The 23820-nt window shown below is 45.2% G+C and overlaps 4 protein-coding genes across 5 annotated transcripts; 1 reads left to right on the forward strand and 3 right to left on the reverse strand.

The window, feature by feature from the left end:
• Positions 1-467: 467 nt before the first annotated feature.
• On the reverse strand, positions 468-2986 carry LOC136546706 (anaphase-promoting complex subunit 5-like). Its single transcript, XM_066538668.1, has 5 exons — positions 2723-2986; positions 2126-2185; positions 1884-1951; positions 1066-1759; positions 468-976 (listed from the first exon to the last, which is right to left on the reverse strand). The coding sequence occupies exons 2-4, from the start codon at positions 2176-2178 to the stop codon at positions 1485-1487; spliced, it is 396 nt and encodes a 131-aa protein (XP_066394765.1). The 5' UTR covers positions 2179-2185; positions 2723-2986; the 3' UTR covers positions 468-976; positions 1066-1484.
• Positions 2987-5366: 2380 nt separating this feature from the next.
• On the reverse strand, positions 5367-11728 carry LOC136542227 (uncharacterized). The gene is made up of 10 exons (XM_066534570.1): positions 11324-11728; positions 10695-10731; positions 10427-10502; positions 10290-10335; positions 10094-10192; positions 7818-7886; positions 7342-7732; positions 7034-7188; positions 6389-6902; positions 5367-6279 (listed from the first exon to the last, which is right to left on the reverse strand). The coding sequence occupies exons 1-10, from the start codon at positions 11627-11629 to the stop codon at positions 6212-6214; spliced, it is 1761 nt and encodes a 586-aa protein (XP_066390667.1). The 5' UTR covers positions 11630-11728; the 3' UTR covers positions 5367-6211.
• A 5665-nt stretch (positions 11729-17393) lies between these two features.
• LOC136546707 (protein GET1-like) lies at positions 17394-20343 on the reverse strand. Of its 2 annotated transcripts, XM_066538670.1 has the most exons (8): positions 20289-20343; positions 20049-20236; positions 19304-19383; positions 19094-19164; positions 18782-18852; positions 18612-18693; positions 17973-18022; positions 17394-17659 (listed from the first exon to the last, which is right to left on the reverse strand). In XM_066538670.1, the coding sequence occupies exons 2-8, from the start codon at positions 20127-20129 to the stop codon at positions 17573-17575; spliced, it is 522 nt and encodes a 173-aa protein (XP_066394767.1). In that variant the 5' UTR covers positions 20130-20236; positions 20289-20343; the 3' UTR covers positions 17394-17572. The 2 variants fall into 2 exon arrangements, with proteins under 2 accessions (XP_066394767.1, XP_066394766.1); XM_066538669.1 differs by having other exon boundaries at positions 20049-20335.
• Positions 20344-20901: 558 nt separating this feature from the next.
• Positions 20902-21982, forward strand: LOC136542228 (chlorophyll a-b binding protein 1, chloroplastic). The gene has a single exon (XM_066534571.1). The coding sequence runs from the start codon at positions 20969-20971 to the stop codon at positions 21755-21757; it is 789 nt and encodes a 262-aa protein (XP_066390668.1). The 5' UTR covers positions 20902-20968; the 3' UTR covers positions 21758-21982.
• Positions 21983-23820: the final 1838 nt, after the last annotated feature.

Here is a 23820-nt window from a genome sequence, read left to right on the forward strand (position 1 = left end):
AGCCTACCTAAGTCAGCAGAGTGTCATCTATCCTGGATACATAACTATAGTAATAGGGCTACTTATATAACTTCACAGGCAACGTCCTAATTTTTTGAAAAGAATTTGTTGTCAAGTTTTAGTTTAGAAATACTATTGGACAGCGTCGATACCAACCCTGCCGACGAATTAGTGTACAAACGATGTGATAGCTGTGAAACTCAAGGTCTTGTTTAGCTGCACATCAATCACTGTAACTAGGCCCATAGATTAGCCACTGAGCATTAAATTTAATAATCTATTTAGTATAATGTCCCACGTAATCAATCAATGAACAAACGTATGTTCACCATGTATAAATATCCAACATCAGTCAATGGAAAATATAGCCCAATCATTCTAATTTTCTCTTCTTGTTCTGTTTACATTCAAACACATTACAAACACTGTTACTCTCTCTTGAGTTCACTAACGATAGGTGTTGGAAACTTCTCTTCTGAGTTCAAGAGAAACTCACCAATAATAACAGAACTCGATAAGAACAGAGGAAGAAGGGTTGATGTCTCCATATCGATCTGATTAACGTCATGGAAGGATGAGACCTAACTACATTGAATGCTATGTCATAACTTGCTAATTGCCCTAGACTCCACACTACACAGCGACCATAGGACTCCACGCCCCCATCTCCATCTGCGTGTAGCATTGTAGCCCGCCACCATGCAGGTCCAAAAGGCCACCACGCCCTTGCTAGCCTCTGACAGCGGGGCATGCATACATACATGGCAGAGATGGTGTTGTTTCATCGATCTTACAAAGTTACAATATACATCAATCGTCTCTTCCCAAGCAGCGCGATTCAAGACACCCCACCCCGCACACGAGAGTGCGCCTTCCTACTAATAACAAGTTGTAGCTGAGCCTTCAAGCAGATCCAAGTTCAAAATGATTGGCTGGCTAACGCATAAGGAAGCCCAAAGACCGCATTGTCAGATTTCTAGGAGAATTAGAATAAAAAAGTGTTAGCTTGCTCTGTGCAGAATTGCAATATTTTACCAGGTTCTAGTTAAAAAAATGATGACTTACTTTATGCATTTCAGCAAGTAATAAAAGAATACTTGCATTCTCAACCTGCATGTTGTACTTGTAGCACGTAGAGAAAAGGGAATTGGCCACAACTGCAGTCTATGTGAAAATGTCAAGTGTCATATATTATTATGTTAGTTCATGTACTAGCATGATGAAGAGTGTACTCAGAATCAGGAAGGGCCCTGACCCCTGTAAAACCTAAGGTAAGAGGGAGATATCTTCCATGCAATGTGATTGCAATTTGCATATATAAAAGGAAAATGCATTATTTCATTTTTTTTCTTAATGAATGGAAAACAAATAAGATGAAATGCATACTTCTTGTGTAAATATAAGCAAGGAAGTGCACAGCCTGGCTAAACTGTTTTGCAGCAAGGAGAGTGCGAGCACGTCGTACACTAAATTCTATCTTTAGCTCAATGTCTACTCCAGAAACAGAAGATGACAAGCACCCCAAACTCATCACAGATTTGTTGCGCGGCTTTTAGATGCCCTCTAAGTAGATTAATTTTACGCAAATAATAACACATTAGATTATGGAAGCAAAATGCAACTACAAAATGAAGTGTAGAAACAATTTTGTATTGATGAAGTGCGCGCTCATGTAGAATCTGCATTCCTAGAAGCTGGATGTGCAAACTTGCTGACGATGGGAATTTCTTTTCAGCAAGCTTTAGAGCACAGAATGCAGCTGCAGATCAATCACATAACAGAAGGCCATAAGAAAAGGTCAATAAATACATGGCTCTTGGGACACTACACAGCCTATGGGCTATGGCACATTTGTGGACTGTGGTTGCATTATAGAAACTAACCTGAATATCCTCTGAACACCGCCAGTTGTTGAATTAGCTCTACATATGCTAATGATAACTCTGACGAACTGTAACAGAAAATACAATAGTATCACAAATCCAGGTTCACAAAGCATCAGAGCTTTCATTTAAAAAGTTTAAAACTGTGTGAAATAGTTAAAGAATAGTTGCAACATAATTTATATAAAAAATAGAAAAGTTATTGAAAAGACACTAAATTTAGGCATTTAGCACATTCCCACCTTGCAGCATCCGCAAAGCAGGTTGCATAAACCAGAGCATTCATCCGTACCATTGGAGCACTGTGAAGAGGGTTGACAAAATATGGAAATATTAATTTTCTTGAAATGATATCGGTAGAGTGAAACTCCACTTTAAGATATGATTCAATAGGGACATAAAACAACCATAAAAAGACAGTTAAAAGAATTGTTGACAATTTGATAGTAAACAAGACAGATATGAGCATAGGGGAGGGGGAGAGGGGGGGGCGAGATTGAAGCAACAGAACACCAGGATCATAAAAGGTCTTATTTTTTATAGATGATAGAACTATAGAACAAACAGTGATGTACAGACCCTGTTGTTACTAATATAAATAGACATAAGACCGATAATTCCGGGTACCAGATAAAATATGAATCAACAGTGCCCACAATGAGTCAAGCGCTATTAAATTGTTCATCAAGTACCTGCTCTTTCTTAGTTTCAAGACACTTGTTTGCTGCTTATCTAACCCACCCTTTTTCCATAATACAACACTGTACAAGTGGGAGAATTCGGTATGACAAACCACTATGAACACTGAACCCTGACATTAACAGAAAATAGATACATTCCTCCCATAGTGCTCCCAAGCGGTGGCTCTCAGCAAATATGCTGAGCCAGCTAATGACAATATTGGTGCAGGTACTGGACTTGGTTGTGCATGATAATGGAAATTGTCGAAGTCATTAATATGTAATTTTTTGGTGTTCTTAGAACTTCTATGCCATGAATCAGAAGCAGCGGATAGATTCCTAAGCCACGAAGTGCTAAAACTACCATTATCATTTGAAGTGGAAAGAACATCTGCTCCAAAGTCAGTCAACACACGGGAACCTAATCTTAAATTCCGCCAAAAAAGGAGCAAGAGAAATTATGAATACTTTAATATAGAAGCAAACTTTACAGCCGCTCTGAAGGATGAGCATAAAATGTTTTGGAGTAAATGCAGCATACCTTAATGACATCTGCAGGACATGTTCTAAGCTTTGTAGATGCATTAGGGCCAAAAGAGACTAGTGGCCTTTGGACATGCTGACAAACCAAGGAAGAAAAGGTTCATAAACAAGGATGCTCTGAGTTGAAGCACATGAGTCCTGTTCTTAAGCCACATCTAGCCTTTTCAAGACCAAAGTGACAGATGCTATAGTAACAGTAGCATGAATACAATGGTAACTACACTGTAAGTTTGAAGCTGTGCATCATGTTCAAACGTTGACGTAACTATGACAGGAGAACTGCACAGGAGGATAAGCAGAGACATTTAAACACGACTAGGTAAAGAGATCCTTCCTAAATCCTAATGTCAAACAGCAATAAATAGTAAATACTAGTAGCAGATTTCTTTTTTTCTCGAGCACACAGCAGAGTTGTCTATCATTATACTAATCAGATTCATCACATTTGCACAAAAACCAATCAGATTCATCAGTGAAAAGAAAATTTCTGAAATCAAGCACATCAGTAGCAGTTGAGAGATAGACAGAGAAAGAGAGAGAGCCGATGCTCTTTCAGATCCAGGATGGGAGATGCTATTCGCAAAAAGAAAAGACAGAATCTGCTCCTCCATTGGCCACCTAGAGACCTAGGACGCTGGATCTTGCTACCGGGGGAGAACCAGGACGACGCCGCCATCGCTGTTGTCGGTGCAGCCGTGCAGGGCCACTGCCGGTCGCCGAGGAGCCATGTCGTCCTGGTTGAGAACGCGATTCAATGACATCGCCGCCGGAGGAGACCACGCCACCAGGGAACGCCGAGCGTGCGGGCCTAGGCACGCCATCGCTAGAAGAGGAGGAGCAGCTTCGGAGCGCTGGCCACCCGTCGCCTGATGCGTCCGGCCTCCTGCAGGGGAAGCCGAGGGATCCGCCCGTCAGTGCCGCCACCAACCACGGCACGCAGACGCAGAGACGCCACTGGCAGCGTGAGGGCCACTGACGCCATCGATGGGGTGGAGGATGAAGGCCGGAGCTCGAAGGGGATCAATCCACGGCGCCCCTGCACGGATCGTCCTCATCACCGGAGGGAGGGACGGGGAGGGTGGCCGCCGCCGGATGCAGGGGGCCCTCGTCGGCGCCAGTACCGGAAGGAGGGGAGGGGGTAGTGCCACCGGTGGGGTGGGGCAGAGCCGCTGGTGGCTGTTGCAGCCGGGGAAGTCCGTAGCGTGAAGAATATAAAAGGCACCGGCGATTGAATGATGGCGAGGTTTGGGGACAGGATTCTCGGGGCTGGAACGTGGAAAGGACGAAACAAAAATGATGGATGCATGTGTAAGTGCATGGTCGGTGAATCATACTCGCATGTGTGCCGACCACCGTGCCTAATTAGGCACCGGCCATGCATGTCGAGAATCCACCGTCCCCTGCTACGAGCCACCGTCCATTTGCGTGCCACATACAATCACTAGGGAAGCCCTGCTTTATTGAATGCATCCATGCACGGAGGAAGGCCGGTTGTGACGCGCCTCATCTGAGCCGTGAAATTTCTATCTAACGCACCAATTAAACAGAACGTACGTGGACACTCTGTGAGGCCGCCGATTCGGCGTGCCTTCATATCTTTAATTAGTATAGTGCTCACGCTAACGCTACGGCAACATTTGGATACATGTAATTTGCATATATCCGAACGTTGCCGTAGCGTTAGCACTGGCACCGTACAATATTCATAAAATCCCAAAAAACCAAATATATATTAGCCCCCGTACCCCAAAAACCCTACGCAGATTGATATACGTCGTGCCCGGCGCCTTCTGCATCGTCGCCGACGTGGTTCCTGAATTTTGCCAACCATGGCCGCGGCGCAGCAGCACCAATTCGATGGCTTGTCAATAGCAGAGGTCATCTCCACGGCGCATGCAGCAGCACCAATTCGATGACTTGACATTGACAATAGCAGAGGTCGAGGAGATGGGAGGAGATGTGGTGGCACCGTGGCGCGATAATAGCAGAGGCCGAGGAGGTCTTGCGGCAGAAGTCGTGGTGGAACCTGATGACCAGGCTGATTGTCATGTTCCTGGGCGTATGCTCCAGGGCATCCCAACAGCTAGCTATTTGGCTAGCTATTTTAATATGAACAGAGAAAAAATAGAAGAAAGAACGATCACTAGCGACGAACAAATAGCTGATCTATTTCACGTAGTCCAAACTGTAAAAGGAACATGTGAATCCAATAATATATAAAAAAATAAAATATATAAAATAGTTTTTGCTTTTATCAATCACCTTCACGTAAGCTATCTACGTTAGCACCGTTGCGAACGCCCTTATCATCCGTGGCGCCATTACCTCCGGCCTCACCCGGGCAGACTGGATCGCTATCGGCATCACCTCGTGCATGATCTTCGTGATCGGTGTCGGCTTCATCTGCTGGGATGCGTTTGTGCGCGCACAGATAGAGCACTTTCTGGCGTTCGTGCTGTCGGTGTCGGACGCCTTGGACTTGGAATCCGCCGGTCAGTTAGCTGCCCCGACCGACCATCGGCTAGATCCATCGCTTTATTCCAGAGAATTGACTGAATCCATGCATGTGTTTGTCATGGCAAGATCTTCGTGTTGCTGCCGCGTGATTCTACTTCTTATCTACATTGGGATACCTGCAATCCGGGGACACCGTCAGATTGATGTATACAAACAACAGACAATCTGATTCGCACGATTTCATGCTCGGTCGCATCCGCGACCCACCAAAACGCTAAAAAAAATCCTGAATAATCTATACAGATGTTTCGTTTCCCCTGTGGTTTTTCTACTACACATTCAGAATCGCTAAATCTTCAAACCGCAACTCAACTCTGTTACAACATCCACCCTGACACATCTATGCACGTTATCATCCTAATTACTAAATACGCAATTACACAACAGGCTCACAGTTGCAGCATCGGGTTGCAGCGCAACGGATCAACGGCGACCAGACCCCCCAATGTTGAGGTTGGTGGGTGCCAAGCCACTGGCAGGGTGTGGCCCAAGGCCATTGTCGCTTGGTGCCCGGGACGAACTGGAACTGGGCACAATCCAAATGTCATGTTGACAATGTAGCACCTAGATTCAATGTCTACTTGTTACTCAATCAGCCGTATGTGTCTGCATCTGATTCACCACCAGTTGAGCCGCAGGTGGGAACATCATCGGTCCTAAAAAAAAGGCAGAAAGCTTTGAAGGGTCATGAACATCGAACTAAAATGGGCATGAGATTAATGGAACATTAAGCATACGAGTGTAGTTAATAGTCTGGTTCAGCACCTGGAACAGCATTGAAACCATTCACAGTTTGCTGCATGGCCGGGTGTCCGTGAAGATTACTAGGGTTGCCCTTCATCTCAACAGCACGTTCACCTCGGTTTATCGATATCTGTGGTACTGATCCACATTGCTGGCTTGCTAATGCTTCAGAATTCATCCTCCGCGCTGTGCTGGTACTGGTAGAAGCATATGGCATAGCATGTGGTTGAGATCCCGCCGGATGGCTTACGTTGCCTGCACAGGCCTCTGTGGCAGGGAGGCCATTCATAGATGGTTGCTCACCTGATGCTGCTATACTGCTTGGTGGTGTCATTGTTTCTGAAAATTCAGCTAGTACGGGTGGCTGAAATGAGTTTGGTGTTTCACCATCTCCTACCCAGCTACGACCAAACTTTGTTCCAGGAGGAAGGCTCCGTTCGATTTGTCTTGATGCAATTTCCCAGCCCACAGGACCAAGTTGTGCAGCAAAACGTGCCAGGCTGCGGGAATAGGACTGCTGTAACTGAACCCCAACCTGATAAAAAAAACATTGTGTTAAAGTGTGGACGATCGTGTCTTGCTGTTCTCTAATGTTAATAGGAGGCTGAAATTATATTAGTATATCATCAGTTACTTATAGGACAGAATTTGGATTGGACACTCAACTGGTACTAGCAGCTTCTTAGTCCCATTGTAGGAGGACGATACCGGCAGCTCATATATTGAACTGGATGGTTGAGTCTCATAATATGTGCTTCGGCGACTATCTTCCATCAGAATTGGCCTCTTTCCCATTTTTGCGGACCCATTACCCCCATAACCTGGAAGAAAAGAGTGACCACGACGAAGGTTAAAAGAAAATTGAATTGGCCATATTGGATGCCTAGTCCTTTGTTCAGTTAGTACTCATCAAATGTTTACCCTTCAAAATACATTTTTTGAAGGAACAAGGGAAAAAAGGGATAAGTTAAAACCTGAGTAATCTTCAATTCTTTCAAATTTCCGCTCGCCAGACCAGTTGTGCTCATTCCTTCGATTGGCAAAAGAAGCTCTCAGAACATCTGCAATGGCTTTATCCATTACTCTTCGTGACAGATCAACATCTGCCTGTGCATGGCGTCCAATATTTGCCACAGTAGCCAATGCTGCACCAGAAAAGTCTGCAGTAGCACGTTCTGCTGGTGGCTTCCCAACTTTCTGTTTGGCATTGTTCTTGTTTGGAGGCCTGCCCCTGCGAGGCTGTGGCTTTGGTTCTTCCGGTTCTGGCTCCAGCTCGGGTTCTGGTTCCGGTTCTGGTTCACTGGCATCACTATCTTGCCTAAGATTCTCAAAATCCTTTTTAGCAATCTCTTGAATACCTCGTGCCTGTTATGCATGGCATATGGATGTTAAATACACCATCATTCATAATTATATTCAAAGATCATAACATGTAGGCTTAATGTTTGACCTGTCGATAGTATATTGTATCTGGTGAATTGTAGCACATCGCGTTGGAGCTTATCAGGAACACGTCATCCTGTAAATCGAAATTTCAGTCAAGTTGAATGAGCTTGATAAAACGTCAGTAGCATTCTGAGGCCAGGAAAGAAATAGTACTTTGCAGCAGAACTGCAGGAATAATAAAAGCAATACCGAATATTCAAATTCGTTCCAGAAAAAATGTGACATTCTCTAGCATGACTGCACGAAAGGCGTAATTGCTTTCAACAAGCACTGAGAATACACATGGTACAGTGCAGTTTTGGTCAAGCAGTAGCACACCAGTACTCAATTGTGCGCTGACTAGCAAATTCATTCTTAAGAGATGTTCAGCAAAGATGTTTGAACACAGAAGATTATGGGATAAAAATGGCTTGCATTAATGATGTTCCATGCAATGAACACAGTCGAATGGGTGGCGAAAATGCATGTTGGCAAATCCATGATGTTATAGCAGTATATACACATCAGATACTTATCAAGTAGCAAGTCAGCATTAGAAGTAAATTCATTAGCCAAAAGCTGCAAAATGGTGACCTAAAGCATAGTGTCCTGTTCAGGCATTACAAAGGTATTCATATCATTTTACCAAATGCCTGCCTCATCTTTCAAACAACACATTATTCCAACTTAGGTCCAACATACTTAATAATAACTAATGAAATAGCAACTGAGGTACAGCTTCCTATGTAGAGCAAACATCTATAATTATCTAATATACCACCTTCCAAAGTACGGCATGAATGACTTGCAAAAGGGAAGGACGTATGTTATTTAGAGCGTTCCTTTATTCAAATAACGAGCTTTCTCAATTGAAAGCATCCTATCAAAAGTAACATAGGCAGCACCAAGCACGGTGCTTGTGTAACTTTTTACACATCTACTAGAACTTTAAATCCCTAAGTGATATTTGAACTTAACACATTATATGGTGTACGAGTCCATCCCCGTCTTGTCATGTACTTCTAAAAATGCATCAAGGCATCTCTTCTAAAGAGATAAGGACATTTCATCTTTTCTAACAGCGTGTTAACCATCTTTACCATAATAAAAAACCCAACTGCATTTACAAGATTACATTGTATAATGTGCACTTCTTGTGCTCATATATTTTCGAACAGAATACTGCACTTTCCTGCCTAGTTATATGTCTGGAACCATATATTAGTGTTCTCTTAGCAAGCTTCTAGTGTGTAAACTTGCAAGAGAACATTGATATCCCAGCTGCCTTAGATGATCTCGTGCAAGTACAATAGGTGGTCAAATGACATATAGCAGTGTTCTCTTAGCAAGTTTCTAATGTGTAAAATCTTCTGTTATTGACCATGCTGTTAAGTTCGCAATCCTACATTGCATCAAACAAAAATTAACATAGGATACCTCAGAGTATTTGAGAGTTTCTTCTAGGCACATCAGCAGAATAAATGTAACTATATATATATATATATATAATTTAAACTCAGCCAGATAGTTGGAAAAGCAGAAGCCAGAGAAATCATGCCTGAGAAAAGTTAGGGCCAATAACACAATCACAAAAAAAAGGAAGGTAATAGGTTGTCTGCTAACTTAGTACAGCTCTGTCTCAGTCTATATCAGATGTTAATCTCAATGCTTAAACTGCCGAAAAACAAGTAAAGGATACACCGCAGAATCTTGAACAAGAAACAGGTCTTCCCTTCAAGCTGCTGGGTTTATATGCCTAAGTAGAGCAACTCAATAGTAATAGAAATAATCTTGGATAGGTCACTGAATGCAAACATAGCGTTGGACAAACTTTTTGCTAGTAAAACTGCTCTTATGGAACCAATAAAATAGAACCTAGGCGTAAGTGCTTCACTCAAACAAGAACATTACCAGAGTAAACTTGATTTAAAATTTACATTCCTTAATTAATTGATAAGAGAATTTACAAAGATAAAATATATATGTTGTACCAATCTAGAACGTGGTTATATTGCCAAGAAAAATCAGGTCTGGGGTTATGGGATTCAGTACACATGGAACTCCATCAGAGACAATACCTAACAGGAAAAGCCAGATGTCCATGAGACTAAACATCAGCTCCTAAAACATGCAACCAGGGAAGAGGCGTAGAGCAAGAGGTCCCAGTGGCAACTGACCAAGCTTTGAATAAAGGATAACAGCTTATTACTAGCTATTACAAAGCAAACAGCCACAGTTTGCTGGCTGATTGAAGGAAAATCCAATAAAAAAACATCAATCTAAACAAATCCTGTAACCCACCTCAAATTGCTCCAAGTTGGAATAGGCCCCCTTATCGAGCTTCTTCCGTATTGTCGAAAAATCCATTGGATGCTTTATAATGTCATGATAGTCAGGTAGCTGGCCATAATTGGACATGAACAGGTAAATCAGCAGTTTCGATAATCGAAACAAAGAAAACAAACATATAGTATCGTCACTTCTAAAGCAAACAAACCTCTTCAGGATCAACAGGCTCTGAAAATACACCATAGGTATCCTTCCTGCAAGAAACCAGGATACACAAAGATGAGAGGTCCTGGAGCTGAGAATGGGGAGCTGAAAGAAGAACAAGCAACGAGCACAGCAACTCACTTCTGTAGCCTGTCGAGGATGAAGATCAACAACTTTTTGTTCGGCAAAGGTGTTGTGGGCCCGGAATCTGACGGCTCTGTCGAATGAACAAATCCAAGCCATGAGCACAGGGCCAACAGAGGCACGAGCATTAATTAAAGACGAGAAAATTGGATTGCCTCCAACAGTAACAGAATTAAAAATGGCATCTTTGTGCACATTTGTCCAGGTATATTTTTTTTGCCTGCGGAAATCTGAGAGTAAATGCCACGGAGCAAGGAGCACCAACCTTCACGCCCATCCGTCGCTTTCCTCGTCTTTTCTCCCTGCGGCAGCAGCGGTTAAGATAAAAAGAAATTTAAAAACAGAACATACGAAATTAAAATCTTTACGAGCATCGAAAACCTCCCCGGAATAGGAAAAAAAGCAGCATAAAAGGTGGGGCAAGCTTTCGTTTACCAGGGCCATTTACCAAGTACAGAGATCTAACGAGAGCGCTAAATGCAGTGGAATTTGGCGAGCGAGAAGCTGACAAAAACCAGACCCGAAAAGCGCACGCCTTTAAAAGCTCGGAGCTGGGGCGTTTAAAAAATTGCGCCAATTATTGCCACGACGAGACTATGCGAGGGTTTAGGATTATTCCAAATGATTGGGAGAACTCTCGCCTCTCAGGGTGGTCTGAGCGGAGCGGAGTTGACCACTGCGTCACTGTGCCCATCGCTACGGAGATAAATAAATAAATGCTGCCTTTTCATGCCAAAAATAGCAAAGAAAATTCCTCGGGCGGCGCGCGGCTGCGCAGATCCGTACGCGGCCCGAGGCCTGGGCGCCCCAATTAGGCAAATTCCGCGCGGGATCGACAGAATTGGGTCGGATTCGGCTCAGATCGAGGGAAGGGAGGGGGGAGGGGGCGCCCACCTTGGCTGATCCGTCTTGGAGGCCCATGACGAGGCGCAGCTTCTTCTCGCGGCGGCCGGAGCCAGAGGCGGGCCCGTCGTCGTCCTCGTCCGCGGAGCCGGCGCTCCGGCGGTTGGCGCGTCGCCCCTGGGGCTGCTTCTGCTGCTGCTGCTGCTGCTGCTCCTGGAGCTGCTGCTCCAGGCGGAGGCTCCGCTTCTGGAGGTCGAGGAGGGATGGACGGCCCTTCTTCTTGCGGCGCTTCGGCGGCGGAGGCGCCGACATCGCCGGGGACCGCCGCGCTGGTGGCGCCTGCTGCTGCTTGCCCATTCCCCGTCGGCGTTCTTTTCCTTTATTTTTTTCTTTTTGCACCCCCACCCCCCTTGTTTTTGTGAGGGGGAGTCGTTGCGTTGCGTGTTGGGGGGCGTGAGCGAGCAGGGGGAGGTGGGTGGACTTTTCGGTGGGATTTCTCCCTCTTTTTCTTGGGACGTTTCGGGTGGGGCACGTGAGGAGCGGGTGCACCGGCCCGAATTTTTTTGTTTTTCAGTCTTTTTTTTAAGATTTTCACAGTTACGTTTCTAGCAGTATTCTTTTTAAAAAAATAGATTCTGTCGTTGGCGTGACTGATTGCATGGCGCAAACGTGGCATGAGCTCGGCGCCGAGATCCACAGCGCCGAGATCTGAAAATTGACAAATTTTAATTTTTATCATGACTTGGATATTGAAAAATGTGGCTAACTCTAGATTTTTTACAGTGACTTATTATTTGATCATTTAAAACAGTCTAGAAACACTTAAGATAAAAAATGATATAGGGTTTATGTTCTTGAACTAGCCTAAAAATGCTTCTAAGTGTTAGATCAATAGTTAACTCCTTTTTTCAGGATGCTATTTTGACCAGGGTAAAACTATAGTTTTTTTTCTAGATATGAAGTTTGATCTTTAATAGAAATTATAGTTTGAGTTGAGTACAATAAGCTTTGCTTTTAGTTCTAAACCTAAATCAGTCTTTAACATAGCCGAATTATAACGCTGTTTTAGCCCCTCTAAACCTTTCTAATTCCTTTATCACGGTAGTGAATTGACATGTTTGCGACATTTTATCTTCCAAATTTGTATAGCAATTCAATTTAATACCATACTACTAGTTTGAATACTCTCTGAGGAGATGGCAACAAAACAAGTCTCGTCAAGTTTAAACTTAATCACGGTAAAAAATCAGACTTAGCCATGGTCATAAATTCTAGACTTAGCCATATTTCCACGTGCTTACAGGTGAGGCGTGTTGCGTCCGTGCTTGCATGCCTACACATGCACGTACGATTCGTTGCATGCACCGATGCATATCCGGTTAGCAATACAATAGACGCATAGAGTCGAGCCCTACATTGCTCCGCCGTACTGTAGGAGCCGAGCTCTGTACTATGTCGCCCGGACTTGTTGTAGTTCCATTTGGTCAGACAATTTTTTATCTTAAGTATTTCTAGATTATTTTAAGTGATCAAACAGCAAGTCATTGTAAAAACTCTAGTGTTAACCACATTAATCAATATTCAAGTCATGGTAAAAATTAAAATTTGTCAATTTTCATAGCTCGGCGCCGTAGCCATTGGCGCCGAGCTCGACGCCAAGATCCACGGCGCCGAGACATATAAGCTTGGCGTCGATTTATTTTTTGAAAGGATACTATTAGGAGCGTATTTGTAAAAATATTTTTAAAAAAAGGGGCTGAAAACCAAAAAAAAAAAAAAGTTCGGTGCGCCAGCGGGACGTACGGGAGGTGTGGTGTGTACAACTTCACTGGTGTGGCCGATGTCTCTTGCCGTCTTGCGTGAGCGGCTGAACCGCGTAGCGTGTGTACCGATCTTGGTGTACCAAGAGTCGATCAGAGCGTGACAACATGGACGTCGATTCTGCAGCACCAGGGATCTTAGCTTCCAGCATATTTCGGCCTTGTTTAGTTCCCTTCAAAATTCTAAGTTTTTTCACTCTCTCTCCATCACATCAATTTTTAGCTGCTTGCATGGAGTATTAAATGTAGGTAAAAAAATAACTAATTACACAGTTTAGTTGGAAATCACGAGATGAATCTTTTGAGCCTAGTTGATCTACGATTGGACAATATTTATCAAATAAGACGAAAGTGGTACTATTCATCAGGTTGAAAAAACTTTCAATCTAAACGTGGCCTTCACTACGGAATCAAGACACCTGGCTTCTGGTGCCGTAAGAATCTCGATTCTATCCATTCAATATTAGAAACTATTTTAGCTAGTCCTATGATCCTGTGAGGTGCACCGACCGAAGCACGAGAATTCCCGCGTGATTTAGGATTATGCTTTTACAAATCTTTCAATATATCATAATCAATCCTAATAACTCTCAAAAATAGGTGATGTGATCTACCATATTCTATCATATGTACCCTTAAAGCTGTATACGATCTCCCCTCTCTCATCAAGCCCTTCCGCCTCCTCTCCTTCAGATAAGGAAAAAGAAAGAAACAAAGGAAAGCCTCCTCTCCTTCAGATAAGGGGAAAAAAAAAGGGAAAGAAGTTCCTACCTATGTACGAAGCAAGTACTGAAATGTCATTAACTAGCAATATTCCTAAAACGAATTTGGTGCGGCACTTGTTCTATTCTATGTCCACCAATCTAGAAGAAAAATGATATAGCACATTTGAAAATACAGGATGGCAGTAGAATGATGTAGACCTAGTCGTCCTAGATTGGGGAAGGATGACCATTCCAGGTGCTCAGTTTTGAGAAAGAATCGCTATATCTAGGTAATGCAGTCCTGTCACTCAAGAGTTGTGAACGGAATTAAAGTTTCCATGCTTTTGCTAGATACTAGCGGTATAAACCTAGGGATGGAAGTGGATGATAGCAGAGCGGATAATGCCTTCCTTACTTTATGTGCTAATAATCCATCTATGCATAGGACATGAAATGGTACGAAGCCGGAGCGAAATCAAACTAGAAGTGGACTTAAATAGGCTCTGATAATATGATTATGTACATAATTACTAATGAGCAAGTCATAGAAGCAGAAGAAAAGCCATAAAACGTCAATGGCCATGTTTGGGACCGTGGTGCAGTACACGAGCTGCAGCAACAGACCCGTGATATGTAAAATCTCCTTCTGGCAGTGAGTGAGTCTGCTGCGATAGAGAAAATCAAGCACACCATGCGGAATCTTGGGAGATTGTGCGATTCCCACAGCCGCCACCGCGAAAAAAGCGGTTCCAAACAGGGCCAACAGACACAAATTACTCAAGTTCATTGGTTCATTCTGATTAATGGTATATGTAACTAGACAAACAAAACTCACACGATAACAAAGTTAAGTGCTACAAACGGTAGTAATTAACAAGGTTGATAGCAAGTAACAACCAATAAAATTCATTATAAATTTTTAGATTTTTTAAAACATCATCATGGGCTTTAAGGGCCTGTTTTGAATGCGAGAAATATTTTATGTTCCTACGTTTTTCCTATGAAATATCTGTACGATTCCTACGGAATTCATGCGTTTTAAACGTGCCCTAGGTAGTTGGATTTGTCGATACCGTAACCTGCTCTGGATCCACATACCATTGGGTTTAGATTGCCTATGTTCACGTGGATATCTAAAATTCTTCTACATATTTGAAATTTGATTTCAGTTAGTCCAAAGTTATCTAAGCCATTTCCATTCTTATATAAGCCCTGGTTCTAGGTGGATAGCTGCTTTTCGAATTTGGAAAAGAGGATGTGCGGTGGCTCCCACGCAAAAGGAAAAGCAAAAGCATCTCCTCCATGTGGTTTTCACGCAATGGCAAAAAAGAACAGTAGAGGGGTGCTACAGCCACCAGGTGCCTCGAGCTTCGTGCCCATTGTTTTCTCCGAGAGACCGAGAACCTGGTGCTGTGCTGGTACTTTCACTGTTAACCCGGCCTTGCTGAATGCTGACGCACGTGCCCAAAGAAGCTTGGCCCGAAGCCGATGGCCGGCGACATCAGTGATCAGTCAAAGGAATGGCAGTGGTGACGTAGCACTAGCAGCACTAATATATCATCTCGCCAAGATATTTAAAAGTCAAAACTACCACTAATCCACTATACGACTCCTAAGACTGTCTCCAACAGCCTACGCATAAGGTCACCTAAACCCAAAATACCTGGTGTGCAGTAAAAAAACCCACTTCCAACAGAGTAGGCAATCAGAGTACCAATTTTACGTGGGAGGAGAGAAGGAAGGCAAATAAGCGTCCTCCCGACGCACGACCCAAATCTCTAGCGCGGAGGGCATGGCCGCGGGGCGCAGCGGCGAGGAGAAGACGGGTGGGCCGGGTTGCGTGTTGAGGTGCGCCGGCGCGTGGCCGGACCCTGAGCCGGGGCTAGGCGTGCCGCGCGCGGCGGCGAGGCCGAGCGATAAGATGCGTGGCAACGGAGTGAACCAGAGCTCTCCCAAGCACCGCAAATCCTCGACGGCAGCGCTAGGAGCGGCGCCTCCTCCCTCACTGGCGGCCGCGGTTGCTTCTCCCGCACGGCGGCAGCGACTCCTCCTTCGAGCGGGCGACCACGGCTGCTCCTCCCCTATGGGCCCCCGCCTCGCGCGGATGCGGTCCGGCGTCTGCGCGGCTTGACCCACGCACCTCGCGTGGATGGCGGCGCCAATGGAGGAACGATGGCCTCGCGTGGATGGCGGCGGCGACGGAGGAACAACGGCCTCACGTGGATCCGTCTGTAGGAGGTGGCGAGTTTTGGGTTGGCTGTTGGAGAAGATAAGATTTGGATGGGTGCGTGATCTTTTTGCTATGCGTGATCCAAACTATGGAATGGATCTCGTGTTTGGGTACGTGTTGTTGGAGATAGTGTGACGAAAAATGGATGGTAATCGGATAGCACTGAAGCAGTCAAGCAGCAGTAGACGTCGTGGGTCAAATCCGTTTACAGTTTTTGCTGTACGATTCGTCGCCGCCTACCCCTGGAAGCCCCCAAAGTGGGTGACGTAGCGGCGCTGAGAAGCAAAGGGCTCGGTGGCGTGCGACAGAGCGCCAGCCGGCCGCCAGCGCGCGGCACACCACTCGGCGCACCATCCGACCCCCGCGTGGCAACTGCCGGTCGTCGGGCGTTGCAGCGTAGGAAATCCGACGGGTGGCGCGGCACATCGGGCCATCACGGGGAAGGGAGCCGCCCGGCGCCCGGCGCACGGCCAAAGTAGCATTCCGACGAGACGCTGTGGCGCGCTGGCCGCTTTGGCTAAACCAGCTAGTACTAGCCTGGCAGGCGCAGGCGATGCGAGCACGGCCACGGGCTGACGGACGTGACGGTCCAACCGTTTCCTCAGATTTCAGAGATGCCCCCCGGCCTGCCAAAGTGCCAAGAGCACCAGTGGCTTATCTCAAAAAAAAAAAAAAAAACACCAGTGGCTTAGAGCACCCCTGCTTACCAGTAAACTTCAGTCCTGTCACATCATACGTTTGGATATTAGGCCATGTTTGGTTCCAAATAAGTCACCTACTTATAAGTTAAAAAGTGACTTATTTTGTTAAACACCACCAACTTATAAGTCACCCCTGCTTATAAGTTTTAAGTTGGTTCACCCCTACTTAAAACTTATAAGTCACCCTTTTTTGCGTGGGGCCCACACATTTAATGAGCTTATAAGTCATCTACAACCAAATAGGCATGACTTACAAGTCACTGATTTTCAGTCACCTGACTTATGGAAACCAAACAGGGCCTTAATTTAAAGTATTAAACATTGATTAATTACAAAACTAATTGCATAGATAGAGACTAATTTGTGAGACAAATCTATCCATGATTTGACAATATGATGCTACATTAAACATGTGTTAATGATGAATTAATTAGGTTTAATAGTTTCATCTAGCAAATTAGTCTTCGTCTGTATAATTAGTTTTATAATTAACTCATGTTTAGTTTTAATTAGCATCCGAAGATCTGATGTGACTGGAACAAACTTTAGTAAGAGGATCTAAACACCCTTGAAACAGTTTCAGACGTTGGGACCTCTCCAATGTCCACTGTGGCCAGCAACAACACACAGGGATGCCCATTGCCCGCGACAGTGAAAGGAAAAACGAAGAGCACACATCATCCACAGTTACTAACTTATAAATCAAGTTCTTAAAGGACACGGCACAAGAAATATGCCTATAGAGTGGACAAGAAGTGAACAAGTGATTATACAAAGATACAGAAGCACGAAGCTAGCAGTCTCGTTTAGGTGCAGCAACTTGCTGACTTTCTCGTGGAAACGAGCTACGGACGAACAAGCACGAACCCGAATTTTTGGCACAGCAGCTTGCTGACCCGAGAGGTCAAAAACAGCCACGGGAGTATTCCAACCTGCACCAGGGCAACTACCACGTCAGGGACTGAAAAAAAAAAGATTGTGCAGATTTCTACCTAGTAACATTGCATACAAGCCACGTTATGTTCAAGGGTTACTAGGAAATTTGGAGCAAGTAGTTTTCTCCGATCATCCAATGAACAATCCACTTCCATACATACAGCCATACAGGTAAGCAGAGTAAACTCCACTGACGTAATGATGATGTTTCTTCCATTCATGCCAGCATTTTACCAAGGGATTGCATAAAACTACCTTAGCTGCAGTGTCCCAAAAAGTTTAAAAAGCTCCATAGTATTTAGTACTTACCACAACATGGCCGGTGGCAGTATCAACACCTCTCCAGGAAAACATTTTTCCTGTAAAAACAATTGAAGTGTCACCATTATTATTATTGGTTACATGAACCACATATATGCAAGGGATCAAGAGTAATCAATTAAAAGGGAATGTTTTCTGACGGCAAAGGCAGCATACAGAAGGATATCCATCTAGGAACAATGTTGTTACTCGACAACCCAAAAGGCAAATAGATATATTCCTGATCTGAAAATGGATCTAGTGATGCAACATTGACAATTTAGATAATCACTTGGATTGCACAAACAAGTTACCTTTTCTCGGGTCAACAATTCACGTCCTTTCTACCATAGTACTTGTATGTTACATGCATAGTAGATCATATAAACTTGTATTCTAGCAGTAGTTGTGAAATGCATGTGGGAAGTAAGTTGCTCCCCATAATGGGTCAGTGTTGCACTGTTGCTAGGAATGTGAAAATTTCCTCTCGTAATTCTCACATTCAGGTTGTGCAAAATTCAACCAGACTATTAATATGTGGATAGATTCTATTGACAAATAAACAGACTAGTCACTTGTGCATCACCTAAGGAGCAAATACTGAGTAATAAACAATCTAGAACACTCAGGCGAGTGTCATTGACATACCGAAGGGCTGTAGAAGATGTTGGGGGACTGTAGTAACAGGAGTACTCCAGAAGCACAGAACGAGCACGGCATAAATTATTACCTATTTGATGGACAAGATTAGTATTCATAAGGTATGGTGCATGGCAAAACAAGAAACCAGACATAAAATGTAGTTCACAGAGGAACACCTTAGTAACCAACAAAAACTTTGCATATTTGTCGTATAAGGATTGCTTCCCTTTAAGGTCCTGTTCCTGCACTGTAAAGCGGGCAAAGGAAAAAAAAAACTTATGAAGGTTAAAATGCATCATGGCAGCATCAATTCATTTTGCAGAAATAACAAAGAAGCAAGATTTGCTCCCAAACAAACAACAACAATGCTATGGAATACAATTATCTAGCATTCCCAAAAAAAATATGGGCCCTTCCAGTACTGTATTACAGGCCATGAGACCAAGACGAATAGCTACAGAGCAAGACAATGAGAGTTCAGCACTCACTTTTCGCCAGTTCCTTCTCCTTGGCAGCGGCCAAGCGCTTGAGTTTAGCAGCTTGTGCAAATGTGGACGGCCTACACCAGACGTACAGGCAAAGAAGCGAGGAGTAATTTGCGGTTGGAAATCATTATTCGATTAATAGTGAAACTTTGGATCAGGAGCAATTAAATAAAGATTAGTGGAGTCACAGCAAAAGCGAGGTTAATTGCCTACGTTGACAACAGGTCGGCCTCCTCCAAAAGTTGCTTGATTTCAAGCCGTAGTTTGGTCAGCTCATCACTATGTGCTCCCCTCTGGATCATAAAGCACAGAACACATGAGTGACACATGAAAACACTGAGCGAAATTAAGGGGGTGTTTGGTTTCTCCTCCTAAACTTTAGGCGCTGTCCCATCGGATGTTTGGACACATGCATGTAGTATTAAATATAGACTAATTACGAAACTAATTGCACAGCTTGCGACTAATTTACGAGACGAATCTTTTAAGCCTAATTAGTCCATGATTTGACAATATAGTGCTACCGTAAACATGTGCTAATGACAGATTAATTAGGCTTAATAAATTCGTCTCGCGGAGTACCGACGGATTCATTAATTTTTTATTAGTATCAGACCACCCCGTGCACCTCCTAAATTTTAGTCCGGATGCAAACACCCCCTAAAACTACCAAACCGCAGGCTACAGGGTACAACAGATAGGGAGACTGGGGAGGCTCGAGACAGCATTCCACAGTCGCCCAATGGCTCAGAAATTTGTCTCAAAATCCAAATTGTCTAGTGCCATAGAAACAGTTTCCTCGGAATCAGAGTCCACTTCATGGCCGGAATAGACGGAATCGCTGGCAGGCTACTCTTCCGCCCAATCAGAATTCACGGAAGATCCAGGGCTCCAGACGAGAAGACGGATGGGAGGGGCAACGCGCGATGGGGAGCAGGGGAGGGGGGTCGGCGCTGACCTTTCTGGCGAGGTCGAGGTAGCGGTCGAGCAGCTGCAGCGCGAACACGAGGAGGAAGACGAAGATAGACGCCAGGGACATGGTCGCCGGCGGCGGCGGAGCGAGGCGGAGCCCGGTCTCTCCGCTCTCCGGTCGGGTTGGGGGAGTTGGGACTCGCAACGTGTCTCCACAGATCGACAGAACCGGGCCTACTCGGGTAGTCGGGTGCGCGTCGTCGCGACAACGGCGAGATGTCCGTGCACGCGGCCCATTTGGAGTTTTCATTGCCCACGGACCGACAATGGCGAGATGTCCTTTATCTTCCCTTGCAAAACAATCGGGTGAGCTCCAATAAGGCCCAGCCCAAAAGTAATCTGACTTGAACTTTTGAACCTAGCCCACCTAACCCGAGCGTCATCATGAACTGATGAACCCCAACTGCAACTAATCAAGGCAACCACAACCACAGATGGCTCAATTGATCTGGAACAATCCGAAAGGAGGGAGAGGCCACGTCACACCAGCCGAAATACCTACCAGGATCAACCGGCCAATAGGACGCCAGCGAGCCCAACACCTGGCGACGCCGCAAAATTCACCTACGGGGGGCACCGGGCACGGCAAAATCCCCAGCCAAAATTCACGGCGGGGGCACCGGCCACGGCAAAACCCCCGGCAAAGACAAAAACCCGCTGGCCACTCACCCGGCGCGGTAAGAATATCTGGCGGAGACCTGGTGGGCAGCGCGCGGCCACATCAGCCACCCCATCCACCCACCTCACCTCCGGCGGGCCAATGGCGACTCGGCTAAAGATTCCACGAGATAAGGACCCGATCGCTTTCGCGAAGCTATTTAGCCGGGCGCGCCCGCCCCGGTACACTCCACCAGCAGCAGCTAGCAACCGGTCCAACACTCTTGCACGTACGCTCGCAGCTCAGCAATGGCCGCCTCCACCATGTCGATCTCCTCCACGGCGATGGCCGGCACCCCCATCAAGGTGGGCTCCTTCGGCGAGGGCCGCATCACCATGCGCAAGACCGCGGCCAAGCCCAAGGTGGCGGCGTCCGGCAGCCCGTGGTACGGGCCCGACCGCGTCAAGTACCTGGGCCCTTTCTCCGGCGAGCCCCCGAGCTACCTCACCGGCGAGTTCCCCGGCGACTACGGCTGGGACACCGCCGGGCTGTCCGCCGACCCCGAGACCTTCGCCAAGAACCGCGAGCTGGAGGTCATCCACTCCCGCTGGGCCATGCTGGGCGCGCTCGGCTGCGTATTCCCCGAGCTGCTCGCCCGCAACGGCGTCAAGTTCGGCGAGGCCGTCTGGTTCAAGGCCGGCTCCCAGATCTTCAGCGAGGGCGGCCTGGACTACCTCGGCAACCCCAGCCTGATCCACGCGCAGAGCATCCTGGCCATCTGGGCGTGCCAGGTCGTCCTCATGGGCGCCGTCGAGGGCTACCGCATTGCCGGCGGGCCGCTAGGCGAGGTGGTTGACCCGCTCTACCCCGGCGGCAGCTTCGACCCCCTCGGCCTGGCCGACGACCCCGAGGCCTTCGCCGAGCTCAAGGTGAAGGAGCTCAAGAACGGCCGCCTCGCCATGTTCTCCATGTTCGGCTTCTTCGTCCAGGCCATCGTCACCGGCAAGGGCCCGCTCGAGAACCTCGCTGACCACCTGGCTGACCCAGTCAACAACAACGCCTGGGCCTACGCCACCAACTTCGTCCCCGGCAACTAAGCTCATCAGTTGGCTATGCAACTCCATTGTCTTTCGGAGAGGGCGCGTACGTGGATTGATTGATGCTGCAAGTGAGCTGCATGTGTGTCTCTTGTTTCACGTTGCATTTCAGGGGCAAGTCGAGATGATGAGTTGGCGTTGTACACTAAGATGAACGATGTTTGTGCAATAGTAGTTGTGGTTTCATTCCTGGTGGTTAATTATTGATTTGTCAGATTAAGGCCATCCATTAATTTGTTCGTCTGCGATGCTTTCTGATGTTTTATGCTTCCTTTCCTCTCTCTAGCTAGCTCTAGGAATTTTACTCTCTCACGAAGGCAAGCATAAGTGCTTGGATAAACAGAAACTATCAATGAAAATGAAAGTAGGTTTATATCATTTAAATTTGGACAAACAAACAAGATATGCACATGAATGAAATGCGTAAATTCACACAACAAGCAACCGTCCATAACTCATGACCCTGCAGTCATACGCCTTGTCCCCTTCTTTAAATGGTCACTCATGTAATTCTTCAAACAACATCATACATTCATAACCTACTCCTACCATCGTTTTGTTGGATTGTGTCCACCCAATTGAGGGCAGCAGGCCGCCACCTGTTGGCACCGATGATACCAGCACTGCTCTATCATCTCCAGATCTATAAGGCCCCTTTGAAATGTGGACTTTTTTTTTATGAAACATGTGTTTTAATTTTCTCGTGAAAACGAACTAATTTCTTTGAAATTTCTATACAATTTTGTGTCTCAAACAATCTCTAAGTGTCACGATGATGTTCTAGTGTTACCCCTGTCTGTGCAAAATACATGTTGTAAAACATATTGCCAATAGTTAGGACATTTCCCTCTTTGTCTCTCATGATCAACACGGTAGATACATGTAGAAGAACACAAAGATACAATGCCAGGGAACTATAATTTATTCTTTGGTTGTTTGATAATTACAATGTAGAGCTCCCATGTATATATAGGGCTTGTTTGGATCTTATTCTCGTAGTTAAATTCTGGATTCTAGATACTGAATGTAGAATCTGGATACAAAATGAGGGGCGTTTGGATCTTATTCTCATAGTGATTATTGCCTTTTCATAGTGATAATCTTCGAATACTAGGTTTAGGGTACATAGTTGGATTCTAAAATACAAGTGTTTGGATCTTATTCTCATTTTTCACCCCATTCTCCTTTTTATTAGGAGATCCAGACAGGGCCATAATCCAGGTAAAATCAAAGAGTTTGACTAGAGCCCATACAGTGAACAAACTAGGGTCAGCTCCTAGAGCAACTTCTAGGTTGAATTCAGGGGGAGCTCTGCAAAATAATTTTTTTTAAGGGAGAAGTGATTCTCTGAAATGAACTTGGAGGCCGGGAGCTAAAAAAGTAGCTTCTCCTGATTCACTCCACGCACAACATCACTATATGCATAAAGTTTATCCTAGAGAATCGTTGATAGTTAAATAATTCTAGATTTAACTAAATACGTATAAAAACAATTAATATTTATTAATGTATGATATGTATAAATTAATTATAGGATATACTTTTAAATACATTTATTTGAAGATATAAATGTCAATATTTAAATTTAGAATTGTTTGACTTTTCAAAAACGAGATTTGCATTTTTTTAGGGAGACGAGGATTTCCTATCGGTAATGCTCTCCTCAGGACGTCCGACCGTCCGGACGCCGCGCTTCCCAGTCCACGCCGCTCGCTCCCACTCGTCGCACAGGGGTGTTTCCCCTTGAAAGGATCAAGATGCCCAAGAGGGGGGTGAATTGGGCTAATTCTAAATTTTCTTGCAATAATCAAATCCTACGGTTAGCCCAATTAACCCCTTTTGCCTAGAAAAATGTTTCTATCAAACTAACGCACAACGGACTTGCAACCTATGTTCCAAACTTACTTTAGCATATCAATTCTATGAATGTAAAGACAAGTATTGAATTGCTCAAAGTAAATGCTCAAAGTAAATAGAGAGAGGAACGCGGCGATATTTTGCCGAGGTATCGGAGAGTCGCCACTCCCCACTGGTCCTCGTTGGAGCACCCGCGCAAGGGTGTA

Source organism: Miscanthus floridulus, chromosome 3 (genome assembly GCF_019320115.1).
Source record: "Miscanthus floridulus cultivar M001 chromosome 3, ASM1932011v1, whole genome shotgun sequence".
NCBI classification, from domain to species: domain Eukaryota; kingdom Viridiplantae; phylum Streptophyta; class Magnoliopsida; order Poales; family Poaceae; genus Miscanthus; species Miscanthus floridulus.

Coding starts and splice junctions, on each gene's coding strand:
- LOC136546706 (XM_066538668.1), bottom strand. CDS start 2,178: ATGGTACGGATGAATGCTCTGGTTTATGCAACCTGCTTTGCGGATGCT. Junction 1,952..2,125: donor TGCTTTGCGGATGCTGCAAG/GTGGGAATGTGC, acceptor TTTCTGTTACAG/TTCGTCAGAGTTATCATTAG. Junction 1,760..1,883: donor GGTGTTCAGAGGATATTCAG/GTTAGTTTCTAT, acceptor ATTGATCTGCAG/CTGCATTCTGTGCTCTAAAG.
- LOC136546707 (XM_066538669.1), bottom strand. CDS start 20,312: ATGAAAACTCCAAATGGGCCGCGTGCACGGACATCTCGCCGTTGTCGC. Junction 18,853..19,093: donor GGAGAAGGAACTGGCGAAAA/GTGAGTGCTGAA, acceptor CCCGCTTTACAG/TGCAGGAACAGGACCTTAAA. Junction 18,023..18,611: donor ACATCTTCTACAGCCCTTCG/GTATGTCAATGA, acceptor TTGTTTTTACAG/GAAAAATGTTTTCCTGGAGA.
- LOC136542227 (XM_066534570.1), bottom strand. CDS start 11,629: ATGGGCAAGCAGCAGCAGGCGCCACCAGCGCGGCGGTCCCCGGCGATG. Junction 10,732..11,323: donor TCCAAGACGGATCAGCCAAG/GTGGGCGCCCCC, acceptor CTGCTGCCGCAG/GGAGAAAAGACGAGGAAAGC. Junction 6,280..6,388: donor TGGTTTCAATGCTGTTCCAG/GTGCTGAACCAG, acceptor CCTTTTTTTTAG/GACCGATGATGTTCCCACCT.
- LOC136542228 (XM_066534571.1), top strand. CDS start 20,969: ATGGCCGCCTCCACCATGTCGATCTCCTCCACGGCGATGGCCGGCACC.